The sequence below is a fragment of the Trachurus trachurus genome (assembly GCF_905171665.1).
Source record: "Trachurus trachurus genome assembly, chromosome: 14".
Lineage (NCBI taxonomy): Eukaryota > Metazoa > Chordata > Actinopteri > Carangiformes > Carangidae > Trachurus > Trachurus trachurus.
The window spans coordinates 29,770,880-29,788,747 of NC_139903.1; the positions used below are offsets into that span (position 1 = coordinate 29,770,880).

Here is a 17,868-nt window from a genome sequence, read left to right on the forward strand (position 1 = left end):
CCGCGGGCCGCATGTTTCACACCCCTGGTTGTAGCGCCGTCTCCACGTGTGTTTATTGACAACAGGATTATAACCTAAAAAGGGCACGTTAGCTCGTCGGTATGGTAACTAAACGGTAACGGGTGACTGTTGCGTGCGTCTGCCCCGAGTCTGAAACAGCGGCGGCGTTAATGAAGCAGCGTCAGGCCGCTCACCGTCAGTGAAATGCTCGGTGAAATCGCCGATTACGGCGAGCCGCGAGCGACGTACCTATCTCACCTGGTAGAGCACCCGCTGCAGCGACCCAGTTCGATCCCACCTGACAGTGCCTTTGCTCCGCGTCAACCCCCCCTCTCCCCCCGTCTCTCTCCAGCTGTCCTTTCAAAATAAATGCATAAAAAGTCCGAAAATAAAAAATAATAAAATCTGAGTCGGTGCTTGCCCGACCGGGCAAGTCCGCGCAGGTTCTACCTGCCCGCCGGTAATTTTTACTTGCCCCGGGCAATCGGGCAACCGTTATTGTCGAACCCTGTTCCTGTGGACGGATGAGCACCAGGACGCTTTTACGCAGCTGAAGGAAAGACTAACAACTGCACCAGTGCTGGGGTACCCCACTGTTGAAGGCAAGTACATTCTGGACACTGACGCCTCGAGTCACAGTGTTGGAGCTGTTTTGTCACAACTGCAGTGGGGGGAAGAGCGAGTTCTCACATATGGTAGCAGCCACCTCACACCAGCTCAGCAGAGGTACTGCGTCACCAGACGTGAGTTGCTTGCTGTTGTGCGTTTCACCCGACAATTCCGTCATTACCTGCTGGGCAAGAAAGTCCTGCTGAGAACTGACCATGGCAGCCTCACCTGACTGTTTCGGTTCAAGTGCCCGGAGGGTCAACTAGCCCGCTGGCTGGAAGAGTTGAGCCAATACGACTTCAGCATTGAGCATCGAGCAGGCCGCCAACACTCAAATGCAGACGCCATGTCTAGGCAAACTAAAGACAATTCAAGTGAATGTGACTGCTACCAAGCTGGAAAAAACCTGTCTGACTTGCCATGTCAAGGCTGCAAGCATTGCAAAAGACTTCAAGAACAGTGGGTGAGGTTTGAGGATGACGTTGATGATGTGGTGCCGCTAGCAGTGAGATGTATCCAGACAGACGGGGTTGAAGCTCAGCCTATGGAAACAGGTCAGTCACCTGCAACCGCGCTGGGGACCCCTGTGGTTAACTGGCTGCAGTCAGCCAGTTCAGAAGAGCTGGCCGAACTCCAGAAAGCTGACCCTGTCCTCTCCATTCTCCACATGTGGAAAACATCTGGGATACTTCCTACTAAAGATCAGGTGGCGGTTGAAAGTCCTGCAGTAAGGAAATTCTGGCTCTGCTGGCCCCAGGTCGTGCTGCAACGAGGAGTGCTATACTATTCCTGGGAGAGAGTTGCACAACACCCAGCCCTGCTGCTGCTAGTCCCGGCGTCCATGCAACAAGAGGTTCTGCAGGCTGGCCATGATCCCCCTCACTCTGGTCATCTGGGGGAGAAAAAGACCCTTGAGCGTCTACGTCAAAGCTACCACTGGCATGGAATGGGTGAGGATATCCACCTGTTTATAAAAAGATGTCAGCACTGTAATGCATGCAAGGCTAAGGGACCAGTTAAACGGGCCAAGCTGCAAGGTTATCAAGCTGGAGCACCTCTGGACCGCCTCCACCTGGACATCCTTGGCCCCTTTCCAGTATCCAGCAGAGGTAACAAGTACATTCTCGTCATCATTGACCAGTTCACCAGGTGGGTTGAAGCCTTCCCTGTTCCGGATCAAGGGGCGGAGACAACAGCCAGGAGGCTTGTGTATGACTTTATTTCCCGGTTTGGAGCCCCCCTCGAGTTGCACACCGACCAGGGTCGGAATTTTGAGAGCTCCTTGTTCAAGAGTGTGTGCAAGCTCCTGCAGGTCACAAAGACGCGGACCACCCCGTACCATCCCGCCTCCAACGGACAGGTGGAGAGGTTCAATAGAACCCTGCTGCAGATGATTCGGTGCTACGTGGACCAGAACCAAAAGAACTGGGACGAGCATCTGCCACTTCTCACCGCCGCCTATCGCAGCTCACAGCACGCAGTCACTGGGTTCACGCCTAACAGGCTGATGCTTGGAAGAGAGGTTCATCAACCACAGGATATCTGGTCTGGGACCGCAGAGCTGAAATCTGACCGGGTTGAGGCACCAGATTTCCTCTATAACCTAACAGAGGGACTCAAAGAGGCACAGAACACAGCGAGGGAGCATCTGCGCGTGGCACAAGAACGTCAGAAGAAGACATATGATGTTCGGGCAGGAGAACGTTCCTACAGTGTTGGAGATTTGGTTTACGTAAAAGATGACACCAAGAAGAAGGGACAAAGCCCCAAGCTCCAAGCTCCTTGGTTGGGCCCCCTGATTGTTTCTGCATGCCGAGGTCCTGTTCTCTATGAGATCCAGGGAAGGAAACGCAGCAAAATAATGCATCATGATCGGCTCAAGCCATACAACAGTGATGTGGTGCCTGTATGGGTCCAGCGACTACGGAGCCAAGTGCTGCAGTCGTGCCAGAACGCCGTTATACCACCACCTGAAGTGGATTCCTCGACAGTGCTGGAACCGCCACGGCCAGAGGACACATCTGAGGACCCAGCAGACGATGGAGTCCCTCTGAAGTCACAAGATGGAGGGGAAGCCCCTCAGCATGGAGTTCCGAGGTGTCAGCAAGAAAACGGACCAGCAAACAGAGACACTCCAGAGAGTGTTGTGAGAACCTCCAGTGGAAGAGTGGTTCATAAACCAGAGAGATACAAGTAGTTATTAAAGAGACAGTTAAGTTATCAGTTGATTTATTAGGCATTAGTTGAGGCTGTCTAATGTTATTGAACTGTGATTGGTTTGGGGTTGTTAAGTCAGAGATTTAACCTAACTGTGCTTTCACTTTCATTTCTAACATGTTCAATTGAGTCACCTGTACTGAAGGGACTCAGTACTCCTGGAGGGGGGTAGTGTAAGGCAGATCACAGTAGTTGAGATTAGGTGATACTGTTCTGTTACGTGCTGCTGAGCGTAGTGAGTGATTGGGTGTGGGAAGTCACGTGGGCGGGGATGAGTACGTGACCAGATTCCCCTATTGTTTATGTTTTAGTCTAGAGTTGGATGTTGAACGGTACCCACGGCTTAACTGCACGGACACGCTAGCTCGCTGTCTGTGCCTGAGCTAGGGGCCACAACCCAACACAAAGTTATTTCCATTGATGCTCGCATTCTGTACTACTTACCGACTGTTCAGTAAAGGCTGCAAACGAAGATCCCTTGTTGTGTTACTTTCCACCCACGCACGGAGAACACCACAAAGTCCAAGCACAACACTATGCTCATCTCAGGTCAAAGAAGAATTTCCACTGCTTTTTGCAGGGGACAATAAAGGTTTTCTGATTCTGGTTCTGAAAACTTTAGCTGTCTTTTATACACTGTACAAAATCATAGCACTTGTTACTTTTACATAAGGTCCAGATTCACATCAACGTTGGTCCAAAAAGGAGAAGTTGCATCCTTTCACTTCAGTTCAGTTTCACTGTCTCAGATTTCTTCTTCTCAACAAGTAGGTTTCACAACATTTTTTCTATTTTTTAAAGTATTTATTAGCACATGAGAGAAAAATATGTATAAAACAGCAAATGAGAATGGAGAGTGCAGGAGAAACAAAAAAAAATATCCCTGTGGACAAGTAGTTTTTGTTTGTTTGTTTTAATTGAAATAATCAAGACATTCCCATTAAAAACAAAGCAATCAAGCTTAAAGGGATAGTTCACCCTAGAATGATATTTCGCTCATTATCTACTTACCCTCATGTTGACTAAGGGCTGGAAGAATTGTCAGAGTCCACCGTCCCTTCTCTGAGTTACAGGGGGTCTCGGCGTAGCAGTGCATTTCAATGCAACGGTTGCAAAGGGACACCGGAGTCCAAATCTCGCGTGATTTGCGCCGGCGTCAGTGCGGTTACTGCGAATCACGCGAGATTTGGACGGACCAGGAAGAGGAGCTTCGAGAAGCTTCCGCTACAAACAAGCTTAAAATATAGACTTATTTAATTTTTTTCGGGACAATTACGCAATTTGGGGCTTCAGCACAAGACGGACATTACATACGAGCATCATGGAGGTATTTGGATGTTTTTTTGTGTGTGTTTTTTTACGAAGAGCTCCGGTGTCCCTTTGCAACCGTTGCATTGAAATGCACTGCTACACCGAGACCCCCTGTAACTCAGAGAAGGGACGGTGGACTCTGACAATTCTTCCAGCCCTTTGTCAACATGAGGGTGAGTAGATAATGAGCGAAATATCATTCTAGGGTGAACTATCCCTTTAAGAAGTCTGAAAGATCATCTGGAACATGAGTTTTATACAAACTAAACAATCAATCAGCCTCCTTACATCAGTGTCCATAAGAGTTGTTTCCAGGTTGCTTTCCCTTTGACCTCATCAGACAGAATGTCCATTTTAATCCTAAACTTTAGCTCTGACAAGAAAATGGTCATTCTGTTGGTCTTACAAAGTCTTTCGTGATTGTCCTTGTATCTTATCCAGTTTTGTTGCAATTGTTAGAATTAGGTTTTTAATATATCTATTGTCTTGTGGTGTATTAAGACCCAATGTAATATTTGATAAATTCACAACAAATCCTAGTTTCACATGAGACATCAGATCAACAACCTGTTCCCAGAAATGACCCAAGCTTTTACACCATATAAACATAATGCTCTGTGTCTTCTGGTACCAAACAGACAGCACATAGAGGAGTCAGTACAAGTTTCCATTTATACAAGTTTGGCATATTAGGAAGAATCCCATGTCACATTGTAAAATTAAAATCTGATCATTTTCTCTCTGGAGAGTTTTATTGTTTGTAACTGTAAGAAAAGAATCAAACCCCAATAAGCAGAGATTCTGAGATTTTTCTTTTCAGATTTAGCATCAGATTGAAAACAGTGGATTTGGTCCAGTGGTCACAGTAACTATGACAGGATGGAGCGGTCAATAAAACAGCAGAATATGACACAGAGGATCAGTGTTGGATTCATGTGTGAAAGCTGCAGTTTCTGTTGTTTGTTCAATCTAAGAACAAATGTAAACATGTTGTTATTATTGTCTTTTCCTGAACCTGACCAAGCCATGACTCTGACTACAGTGATGATGGTGGTGATCAGTTCACTGCTGATGCTACAAATGATTACATTCTGAATCAACAAAGTCAACATCAAACATTACAATCATCAATCAATCAGCACTAAAATGGGTTGTGTTCAAATATTGATGACGACAGTGATGTTATCAGACTGATCAATATTTAGTGTGTGAGTCTGGGACACATCTGCTTCACACTACAGAGTGTGTGTGATGGTGACCAGAGGCAACTTTGACTACAGCAGCTGACCTGGAGTCAGCAGAGTTTCTGTCCTCAGGAGAGACAGTGAGACCTACAGAGGACACAGAGACACTGAGGAATCAGACCAGATCCAGAACCCAGGATACAGAGGTTGAGTGAATGTGGTGTTGAAGGTGTGGAGGTGGATCAGTGACTCAGAGGAGACACTGTAGAAGGACAGAGTGCCAGCAGGACAGTCCACATACACTGCTGCTCTGTTAGAGACACAGGAGGAGGAGACGGGTGTTTGTCTGTTGTTGTGATAGACAGAGTAACCACGGTGATCAGAGCAGAACAGACTCCAGGACTGATCATTTCTTCCAAACCAACAGTCATAACTGTTTCCTTTCCTTCTGATTCCTCTGTAACTCACTGATATATAAACCCATCCTCTCCACTCGACCTCCCAGTAACAGTGACCAGTCAGACCAGTTCTACACAGCAGCTGGAACAGGTCATCAAATCTGTCTGGATGATCAGGATATGACTGATCCTCTGTCACACATGTCACCTTCCTGTTGTTGTCAGACAGTTTGAGGTGTGTGTTCACTGTGTTCATGTCCAGTTCCAGTTCACAGGCGTCTGATGGAGAGAACAAGACACAACACAGCTGCAGTTTATCATCTGTTCATTTATCAACAACTTCACTGACAATTCATCAAAGTCAAACACTCAAACTGACATTTGATAGGATTTTATACTGTGATTAAAGTTTCACTACATTTCAATGAAAATCCAACAATCCAGTTGTAACAACATCAACAGTTAGTGAAGATGAGAGTCAAGACGTCAACAATGTTGTGCTTTTCTTCTGGTGTGGACCTGAGGATGAGGCTGATGGAGATCCACACCAATAAACACATGGAGTCAATCAAGTGTCACTAATGAAACTGGATCATCATCTTCCACTGCAGCACAAAGAAGCTCTGAACCATCTGCTTTCTAAAACTGTCATCAGCTCCATCGAAGAGCTCACACTCAGCACAACGTTCACACTCTGACATCAAATGTCAAACAAGTTTCACAACAGTCTGGATGGTTTGATCCAAAAGCTCCAAACAGCTCAACTCAGTGTTGATGAATCTCCAGTCAGAGGACTGAGGCTCCACTGACTGGTTTGAAGCTGCTTTTCACTGACCAGGGATCAGATGCACAAAGAAATGATGTGTACACCCTCTACATATCAATACTTGTGTGTGCTTCAGCATCTGTCCACCTGTCAGTGAAAAGCAGCAAAAAACAAGAGCAGTGTTACCATGGAGACACATCCACAAAGTCTCTACTGACCTCAGAGCAGCTGCATCACAACCACTCAGCATGTGGCTGTTTCTAGTGACTTGAATGAATCCATCAGCTGGAAAGCATCATGTCTACATCATCATTACTGAAGCTCTGAAAGGTCAGCACTGATTTAGTTTGTGTTGTCATGGAAACAACACCTTTAATGGAATTAAAAATATTAAAATGATCAATACCAAGGTCATTAATGTCATCAATATGTCTTTGATTGGTGATTTAAAGATCAATATTGAGAGTGAAAAAACAAACATGTCAGCTGATTGTCAGTCTGTTTCCACCTTATCATCTGCAGCTGATCTAGAAAACATCCACACACTCTGTTTATACAAACACCAGTTTATATGTTCAACACTGAGTGTGTCTGCTGTTTGTACAGATGTGTCACACATCTGGCCCCAGGTCTGCTACTCAGGGAGGAACTGGAAGGTAAATCCACCTCAGATCACTTGAATCATCTTTTCATCATCTTTGTCACATTAATTATAGCCTGTTGTGTTTAGACTTTCTGTTGGCTCCACTCTTAACTCATTGAGTGCCGCGCTCCTTTCCAAAGTTGTGTACCGGCAATTTAGACCATTTTTGACTTTTTATGTAGAGCCATAGTGTATTCTATATTATTGCCACCAACACATACTGTAGCTCAATTGAAAGGTTTAACTTTATGCTTCAAATGGCCACAAACTGTTTGTTTCTACGTGCCTCTGTTCCTGAGAAAAGTCAAGCTAAACATGGCTGGGTTTCACCAAAATCCCTCCTTTTTTTCTAGAAAAGGAGATAGAGCGTCTTTTATGAAAGGTGCTCTGTTTGTGCCTGTCGTTCTTCTGACACTCGCATTTCTGGATCAAAGGGCTCGTATAAGATAACTATATACAACAATTGTTGTTCTATTCACAAAATCCTCCCCAAATTTACATATAATGTGTATTAAAGTGTCTATTTTCTTAATTTAAAAAAAAAAAGCAAAAAACGAAAAATCTCGTTTTTGGCACTCAACGCATGGGAACAAAAAACGAGAAATTACGTGGTTGGCACTCAATGAGTTAATAACATGTATTGATTAGTTTGATTGGATCAATATGTTCAGTTTGTTGTTTGGGGCGGCAGTGGCTCAGGTGGTAGAGTGGGTCGTCCAATGATCAGAGGGTTGGCGGTTCGAATCCCGCTCTGTCCCGGTTGCTGCCGTAGTGTCCTTGGGCAAGACACCTTACCCACCTTGCTCCTGATGGGTCGTGGTTCGCGCCTTGCATGGTAGCTTCCGCCATCAGTGTGTGAATGGGTGAATGTGATGTGTACTGTAAAGCGCTTTGGGTATCGTTAAGATGGAAAAGCGCTATATAAATACAGACCATTTACCATTTGTTTATGGATTGAATTCTAACATCTTTCCAGCCACACTGACAAAACAAAAGCTGAATCCTGAATGAAACTCTGGAGAAATTAGACTTTGTGCATCTGGAAAATGTCAAAATCTAGTGTAACATGACATGAATAACATGAATCAAACTTCAAACACACTCACACTTCCTCAGACCAGGTCTCAGTCTCTGAGGTCCACAATGGTCCACCCTGGAGGAGGAAACAAAGTCAGGATCAACTTCATCCACCATGAAACATGAAGCAGAGTTCCTAAGTTAGTCAGAGAGACAGAGACTCAGGGCCTGTCCCATTTCTCCACACTTGGCTGATTGCGCTTGGTTACACACACACTTTGGTGACATTTTGCTACGTGCTTATAGTGCAGGCATGTATTGTGGACAAGCACGTGGGGATATTTAAAAGAAGTTGAAACATACTTGACAAGTGCAGCTTTGTGTCTGAGTGCCAACGTTTAACGTTATTCTAAACTGGCTGTCTGGAGTCCAGACTGCAGCTCTGCTGTTGTATCACGTATGAAGAAAAATTGTGATGAAACTAATGTATTCTGAATGGTAATCGGGGCGGGACCTGATAAGTTTTATGCTTCTCCCGTTTTCCCTTTAGGTCATGTTGCTTGTATTGTGTAACTGAAATTGTGTGTGATGAAGCCTGATTAAATTAACATGTCCGAAATAAATAAATAAATACAAATTGTTCGCACTGGAGCACATCTCTGACACCTTTTCTCAAAATGAGAAAATATAATGTTCATAGTTTGCAAAATCTATTGAATGTTAGAATGTTAGAGTGAGGATTTGTTCAATTATATGGTGTGTTTGAAGGTCGACATCTTCTTGTCAACAGAACTGAACTGCTCTGCATGAACAACTGTTACACTAATTCATTGGATGAACGTAATTTAATCATGCCACCTATATTCCATCTAAACAAATCATGTTAAGTCAATCTATCTTGATTGTGTTGGTCTGATTTAATTAAATTACGTTAGTACAACACAATTTAATCGTGTTGGATGAACTAATATAGGTTTTGTCTGTTAAACTAATATAAATCATGTTGGATGAACTAATATAGGATTTGTCTGTTATACTAATATAAATCATGTTGGATGAACTAAAATAGGTTTTGTCTGTTAAACTAATATAAATCATGTTGGATTAACTATAGGTTTTGTCTGGTATACTAATATCTTGTCTTGTGTTGTTTTCACTGCTGGTGTAAGCATTATGTTTAGCTAACATACATAAAACAACAAGCATAAACGTTTACAATTTTTATTTAACATAGGTGCAACATAGACACTTTACCATTGTCTTATTGTATTTGATGCATCTCCACAATATGCCACAGTACAACTTAACTGCTGACTAAAACAGTGTCTTAAATCCTTCCAGCAATCAATGAAAAGCACATTTTCTCGAAGACTTGCAACATTTTTTCAACCTTCGTCACAAATGCTTGTAGAATACACAAAAACACTGTTCTGTGTCATCTCCACACACACACACACACGGGACTTTTCAACATAGGAGACAACAATCTTAATCTCAGTCCACTGTGCAAACTAAATTGTCTGTTGAAACATTTTTCTTCTAATATTGAACTTTCAAAAACAAAAATCTGCATTGGCAGAGATGTGGGCAAATGCCATCCTTGAATCAGTCTTCATCAAGCTTATTCAAAAGCTGCGCCTTGGATGACAACCTCCACCCATCCAAAGTGCATGTGAGGGTGGGTGGGTAAGCTCAGGTTCAGACAGTCCAAATAACAGAGCACAGGGAATCGCAGTGTCCCCCAAACCACCGAGGACCCCCACACCTTCAATCAGGACGCCGATGTCCTCTGGATCATCTCCAGGCTCTGCATCCTCCTTCTGTATGTCGTACACTCCCATCACAGATTGCTCCATTGAAGTCTTGGCCTCTGTGTTTGCGCTCTATGGATTAAAATATGACAATACATACATTTGATATGAGTCTAGACAAAGTGTGGAAATAGGCTTCAACCACAGCAAGAACACTGCATAAAAGTACATTTTATGAATAAAACTAAGAATTGAGCTCTAATTTATGCTTTCAAAGTAACAGTACTTAGCATCAAACAACAGATGTCATTTATGTTTGAGGGATGTAAATGATAATGTTACACAACAATCATCAATTCTGGCCAGGATTTGTACTAAATATATTAAAATGGTTAATAATATTGTTTCAGGGCATTTAAAACATACATTCAGCCAATTATATCTCTAGTTTTCAACCTTGCAGAAATTTGAGAAATAGCAGATGATGAAAAACAAGGGCAAAGCAAAATGTACTTTATTTATACAGGGTTAGTTGTAGGGTATCACGTTTTAATATGCAATATTTACCACCCTTTGCTTCAAATTTAACACATCCAACAAGTAAATATGTGCTTTCTCTGACTGGCTACTTTGTCACACCCCATGCATGTAACTCACCATATATTATTTCACGAGTTTCTCATGGTCTGTGTTCAGGTAGACGCAAGGGGGGGGCGACCGCCATTCCGAAGGACCGCCATTCCGACGGTCTGCCAGTCCGAAAATTCCCGAAGGTCCGTCATTTCGAACTTCCCGAGGGGCCGCCGTTCCGAATGTGTTTTATTTTGAAAATTGACCGGATTCTCTCGTGGTTTGACTTCCTGCCCGGCTTGACACGACGCGCCGCGGGGACAGCGCCCGACCGGCCACTCCCCCTCCAAAGTTTCACCCAGGTGCGAGTCTGATGCATACATCCATGGTCTGATGCAGCCGCGGCACTCCTGCTGAAAATAAATATCCTTGCTCTGTGCTTTGGTTAGGTTTAGGCAATGTAGAAAGGAGTTGGTTAAGTTTAGTAAAAAGGTTAGGTAGAGGCCAATAAAATAGCAGTTAATATGTATCTCCCCCGGGAGTCGAACCCTGATCCACCGCGTCAAAAGCAGATGCTCTGACCACTACGCTACCACCGCAATTAGGCTGATTTCCTCCGTGCCGTAAACCATTCAAGATTTTTTCAGGTTCGGAATGGCACCCTTTCTTTCAGGTTCGTAATGGCACCCTTTTCCCATAAATAATTAAGGGTCGGCATTCCGACAAATTAAAGTAAACGTTCGGAGTGGCGGCCCTTCGGAATGGCACCCTGGAACCGACGCAAGGACTTGAGGATGCATGCTCGTCTTGTATGTATGTCATCCTGAAGAAAAAGGGAAACCATTTTAACAATATTCTGCATTTTAGGCAGCAGTTCCAAAAAGGAACTCCACAGTATTAACAGACTCTCTGAACTTTTGCACAACTTTTGAACAATTAAATACAAACCTTGGAAATGGCCACCATATGTCTAATTTTTTCCCCTGCCGCTCCACCTTTCCCTCGAAAGAGCTCCATCATGTGTGGAGAGTGTTGGTCGAGCTCAGCAAAGAATGTTGATAGCAGAGGTACAGTTGATATGCGTACAGTATGAACTCTTTGTCGATCTGAAAAACATCAACAATACACTCACTCATCCTATTTGAACATCACAACAATATACAACACAGGAAGGATGAACAGTGAATTACTACTGTAGCTGTGCAATCATGATATTATGGGTGGAAGGAAAAAAATCGATTCACAATACTATCACAATAGTATCAGCTGTCCGTCTGAGGACAGAGAACAGGTAGGAGGACAGAGACAAGGGAGGAGGACAAAGAACAGGTAGGAGGACAGAGACGAGGGAGGGGGACAGAGAAAAGGGAGAGGACAGAAAAAAGGAAGGAAGACAGAGACAAGGGAGGAGGAGAGAGAATGATGATCATAATGATGATGTTGTTTATAATGTTTAAGTAATTACCTACTACTCTGGCGACACAAGGCTTGCACTGCCACATACACGTCACTGAAAGAAAAGAAAGAAAATAGAAAAACATTAGCAAATGATAAATGAATGCACACAGACACAGACAAAAATATTAACAACTTACCATGTATTTTTGAGGTGCACAAATCTCAGGGCATGGGGACACTCCTTTATTTTGGGATGTAGGCTATTTCTGGTAAAAAGAGAAATTGTTTTAAGAAGGTTAATACAACATAATGTTTCTGTAGTGAATAGGGCAAGTATTACAATATTTGTAATTACATACATTGAAATGTGAAGACTATTACTTAACCTTAATGAAACAATTTCTGTTAGCTGGGCAAGGACATGACATGTCTTCATGGAGATGACACATAGCCTCAGTTACTGCACCACAGCTTTCATAGCATCATAGTTTTAAACAGATTTAGACCGTTTGCTACCTTCCCAGACCTGCAGCTCCAACTCACGGTCGTCTATCAGTTATTTAGCTGCTCTTAGCTGAAAATAAACTCACAGTCGTCTATCAGTTATTTAGCCTGCTCTTAGCTGAAAAATGATGAGCCATCACAAACGCCGGTAGAGCGGCGCTGTAACTGTGTGTGGCTATGACTACATCCTGGCACGTCACACGCTGTTTAACCAAAGCACACAACCGAGGCGAACACACGCACACACACGCACGGACAACAGCTAACATGCTAAACGGACTCAGAAACCATAAACAATGATGCCCCCCCCCCCCCCCCCCACCCCTCATGTTCTCCACTCGTTTTTGTTAGCCATAGCAAAATTAAATTAAGTTAGCATTAACTGAGAAAAACGAGTGACTAAAATATGTCTCACAAATGTCTAATGTGTACAATCCATCACTCACGCTGTTTAATTTAATACAATACATCTAAATTACTTACCAATATCACAGGTGGCAAACGTCCATCAAACTTTCCACTCCGACTTTTTTTTCTTCTTTTGAAATGTATCTGCTTCCGGTGGGTGTGGCGCATGCGCAGTAGCTGTACCTCAGGGACCTCAGTCTCATTGGATTGAAATGAATGAATCTAATTCATCTGACTTTTCCTTGATTCATGTTAAACCAACAAGAACAAATCATGTAATGAACATAAACATGATTCATTCATTTAAAGCAGAAGTGAGTGATATATTTGTGTTAATATAAGTCTTAAATAGTTATATCTTCCGACAGCAATCACTTACATGGAGTGTTTGGACTGAAACACGGGTCTCTCAGTCCCTCTGCTCTGCTCTGAGCCGAAGAGAAAACATTTATCGTATCCTACAGTTTTTATCCAATGAGGAGAGAGAACGGCATGCAGGGCTGTGTGTGCAGCCAAGGAACGCCGTGAATGTGGTGACGTAGCGACGAGGACTGTTATGGTGCGTTCAAGGAAACTCGTATTTTTCCGACCGTGAAGTGGTACCAGTTCGATCTGGTACGAGTTCACCGGTCGGAAGTTACGAGTGGCCGTTATAGTGACTTTCACCGGTAAAACAGGTCGGAAAAACACGAGTGGGTTGCCTGGAACGCTACAAAGTCGTAAGTTGTGACTTGAAGCTGTAATTTACGATTTCAAAAGCCTGCCTGGAACGCAGCATTAGCGAAAACGACCGGATCACTCACTTCTGCTTTAATGTGAACATATTTCTAGTTTGTTAATCAAACACATGCCCTGGGTCAGTTTTTTGAGTGGAACTGGCACAAACCTAAACCAGCCAGGTTTGTCATTCAGAACATGACATGTCCAAGCTCTGAGCAGAGTCTATCAGGAGTCTCTGCTGAGATATTTTCATAACAGTTGCTGCTGGATCACAGTCTCATCTACTAAGGTAAGTGTGGGTAAAGTACAGATCAAGCTCACTGCACTTTGGAGAAATGGGACACACTCATGCACTTACACTAAGCACATGCACGTGTAAGTCAAGTACAAGTGTGTAAGTGTGATCAAGTGTGCAGAATGGGACAGAGCGACAGAGCGACAGTGTGAGAGCTGCTGTTGTCTGTCCATGTGTCCATACCTGAGAGTGTCCAGTCTCCAGTGTGGATCCTCCAGTCCAGCAGACAGCAGCTTCACTCCTGACTCTCCTGGATGATTGTAGCTCAGGTCCAGCTCTCTCAGATGGGAGGGGTTGGAGCTCAGAGCTGAGGCCAGAGAACAACAGCCTTCCTCTGAGACCAGACAGTAGGACAGACTACACACACACACACACACACACACTTCTTGAAACTGACTTTTTCCACCACCAGAATGTTTTATTAAAGTAAATGTGCCGTTACTGACACTATTAGAATTAAAGCTATGGTCTACGATTTGGAAGATTGGTAATTATTACCATTCGGCCGGTCTGCCGCCGAAAGCCCCACTAGGATTCAGAGAAGCACAGTACAAAAGCACAGAATGTGTTGCTGCCGTTATTACCGGTACCAGTGCCGCGTCAAGTCTCCCTGATCCTCTCCCTGACACACAGCCGCTTCCAGCCACAGCTGCAGTCTGAATGGGGTCGCTCTGCACACAGCCACACCGTGGCCCTGCGGAGCTACAGACCAAGGTTTTACTAATCCTCTCCTGCTGACACAGTGCCCTGTGCTGGGCCGCATGGCGAGCAGCCTCCCTTCAGCTCTGGACCTTTCCACGGTGCTGCTACTGGCAGTGGTGCCCATACCGGTGGTCGCCGTGGTCCCGTTAACACCACCAGTTGGGCTACCGGTAATTACAGCGACGATGACAACTGACGACAACGGCAACTGGCACCGCCGTCATTATCAGCAGCTGGTGCACAGCGGCCGCAACGGGACCGTAGGTACTGGCGCCGCCGCAAAGCTCCAGAGCTGGAGTGAGGCTGCTCGCCGCGCGGCCCGGCACAGGGCGCTGTGTCTGGGGGAGAGAAGCTCTGCTCTGGTGTCGTTAGACGCTCCGAGGGGAGGGCCATATGAGCTCAGAGGGGAGGGTTTTTTTTTTTTCAAATGTTTCTCATCGTCTTTCAGATCGTAGACCATAGCTTAAATCCAATTAGTCACAAAAGAGGCCATGGCTCAGACAAATGATGAGCTACGTGAATCAAAGCCTTGACATAAATCATACTATACCTGAGACCTTCCAGTTTACAGTGAAGACTCTCCAGTCCAACAGACAACAGCTTCACTCCTGAATCCTGCAGGTTGTTGTTACTCAGGTCCAGTTCTCTCAGACTAGAGGTCTGGGAGCTGAGGACTGAGGACAGAGTTTTGCAGCTTCTCTCTGAGAGGTTACAGCCACTCAATCTGGAGAGGAATTACAGGGGGAAAAGAAAATCAAATACCCAATACTTAAGAGAAATGAGATGTTAGTGTCATGAATTCACAAAAGCTATTAACTAATGTGACAGTGGTGGTCCTGTCACTATGCCTCCAATTGATCATGTGCCCTGGCTACTTGGCCAAGGGGATGTCCCTTTGGGTGACTGGCAAGCGCGCATGACTCTTACCCGGGAGGTGTGGGTTCAATCCCCGCCCGGGCCCTCTTCACCTTGCCACATTCTGGCGTTGTTGGCAGGATCCATGTAGCACTAGGGGTGGGTCCATGGATTCCTAATGTGTGGCAGCCTGCGCGGAAGCACGAGGACGTGCTTGTGAAAAGAGGGGGAGAGATGTGACAGTGGTGGTCCTGTCACTATGCCTCCAATTGATCATGTGCCCTGGCTACTTGGCCAAGGGGATGTCCCTTTGGGTGACTGGCAAGCGCGCATGACTCTTCCCCGGGAGGTGTGGGTTCAATCCCCGCCCGGGCCCTCTTCACCTTGCCACACTAACCTGAGATCTTCCAGTTTACAGCGAAGACTCTCCAGTCCAACAGACAACAGCTTCACTCCTGAATCCTGCAGGTTGTTGTTACTCAAGTCCAGTTCTCTCAGACTAGAGGACTGGGAGCTGAGGACTGAGGACATAGTTTTGCAGCTTCTCTCTGAGAGGCTACAACCACTCAGTCTGAAAAGTGAACAACAAAACAAAAAGCATCAGTTACAAAATATGTTTTGTGTTTTGCCAAAAGAAAACAACACAGTGAATCTAGATGGATATATGTCACATACAGAGCTTTGTTGGAGGCTTTGACCACTGGCAGCAGCCTCAGAAGAGCCTCCTCTGAAGCAGAGTATTTCTTCAGGTCAAACACGTCCAGATCTTTTTCTGATGACAGTAAGATGAAGACCAGAGCTGACCATTGAGCAGGAGACAGTTTATCTGTGGAGAGACGTCCTGATCTCAGGGACTGTTGGATCTCCTCTACTAGAGAACCATCATTCAGTTCATTCAGACAGTGGAACAGATTGATGCTTTTCTCTGGAGACAGGTTCTCATTTATCTTTTTCTTGATGTACTGGACTGTTTTCTGATTGGTCTGTGAGCTACTTCCTGTCTTTGTCAGCAGACCATATAGGAGAGTCTGATTGGTCTCCAGTGAAAGACCAAGGAGGAAGCGGAGGACCAAGTCCAGGTGTCCATTTGGACTCTGTAAGGTCGTGTCCACAGCACTCTGATAGAAGAGCTTTTGTTTTCCTTCAAATATTTTAGTCCACAAAGACTCTGAATGTTCTTCTGACAGCAGATTGACTCCATGTTTGATGAAGGTCAGATGGACATGAAGAGCAGCCAGAAACTCCTGAACACTCAGATGGACGAAGCAGAACACCTTGTCCTGGTACAGGCCTCTCTCCTCTTTAAAGATCTGTGTCAACACTCCTGAGTACACTGAGGCTGCTCTGATATCGATGCCACACTCTGTCAGGTCTGATTCATAGAATATCAGGTTTCCTTTCTGCAGCTGCTCAAAAGCCAGTTTTCCCAGAGACTCAATCATCTTCCTGCTCTCTGGACTCCAGTGTGGATCTGTCTCAGCTCCTCCATCATACTTGACCTTCTTGACTTTGGACTGAACCACCAGGAAGTGGATGTACATCTCAGTCAGGGTCTTGGGCAGCTCTCCTCCCTCTCTGGTCTTCAACACCTCCTCCAGAACTGTAGCAGTGATCCAGCAGAAGACTGGGATGTGGCACATGATGTGGAGGCTTCGTGATGTCTTGATGTGGGAGATAATCTTTCTGGCCTGCTCCTCATCTCTGAACCTCTTCCTGAAGTAATCCTCCTTCTGTGGGTCAGTGAATCCTCTGACCTCTGTCACCATGTCAACACACTCAGGAGGGATCTGATTGGCTGCTGCAGGTCGTGTGGTTATCCAGAGGCGAGCAGAGGGAAGCAGGTTCCCCCTGATGAGGTTGGTCAGCAGCACGTTGACTGAGGTGGACTCTGTCACATCAGTCAGGATCTCAGTGTTGTGGAAGTCCAGAGGAGGTCGACACTCATCCAGACCATCAAAGATGAAGACCACCTGGAACTGATCAAAGCTGCAGATTCCTGCTTCTTTGGTTTCAGTGAAGAAGTGATGAACAAGTTCCACCAAGCTCAACTTTTTCTCTTTCAGCACATTCAGCTCTCTGAAAGTGAAGGGAAATGTGAAGTGTATGTCCTGGTTGTCTTTGTCTTCAGCCCAGTCCAGAGTGAACTTCTGTGTTAAGACTGTTTTCCCAATGCCAGCCACTCCCTTTGTCATCACTGTTCTGATTGGTTCTTCTCTTCCAGGTGAGGCTTTAAAGATGTCTACATGTCTGATGGTTGTTTCTGGTCTGTCTGGTCTCCTGGATGCTGTTTCAATCTGTCTGACCTCATGTTCATCATTGACCTCTCCAGCCCCTCCCTCTGTGATGTAGAGCTCTGTGTAGATCTGATTCAGAAGAGTTGGGTTTCCTGCTTTAGAGATCCCCTCAAACACACACTGGAACTTCTCCTTCAGCTTAGATTTGAGTTTATGTTGACAAACTCCAGCATGACTTTCTAAATAGAGAACAAAATAAGATCAATAAATCAATAATGAAGTTAAT

General features: G+C 44.9%; 1 protein-coding gene across 1 annotated transcript in view; it reads right to left on the reverse strand.

The window, feature by feature from the left end:
* Positions 1–17,868, reverse strand: part of LOC310997231 (uncharacterized protein) — a gene marked incomplete at its 3' end in the record, with an annotated part of 217,733 nt that overhangs the window by 178,050 nt on the left and 21,815 nt on the right. The window contains exons 4-7 of the mRNA XM_083986908.1: positions 16,024–17,821; positions 15,740–15,919; positions 15,044–15,211; positions 13,975–14,148 (exon numbers count right to left, since the gene is read on the reverse strand). Coding sequence (XP_083843034.1) covers positions 13,975–14,148; positions 15,044–15,211; positions 15,740–15,919; positions 16,024–17,821 — 2,320 coding nt within the window. The remainder of the gene's footprint in view (positions 1–13,974; positions 14,149–15,043; positions 15,212–15,739; positions 15,920–16,023; positions 17,822–17,868) is intronic.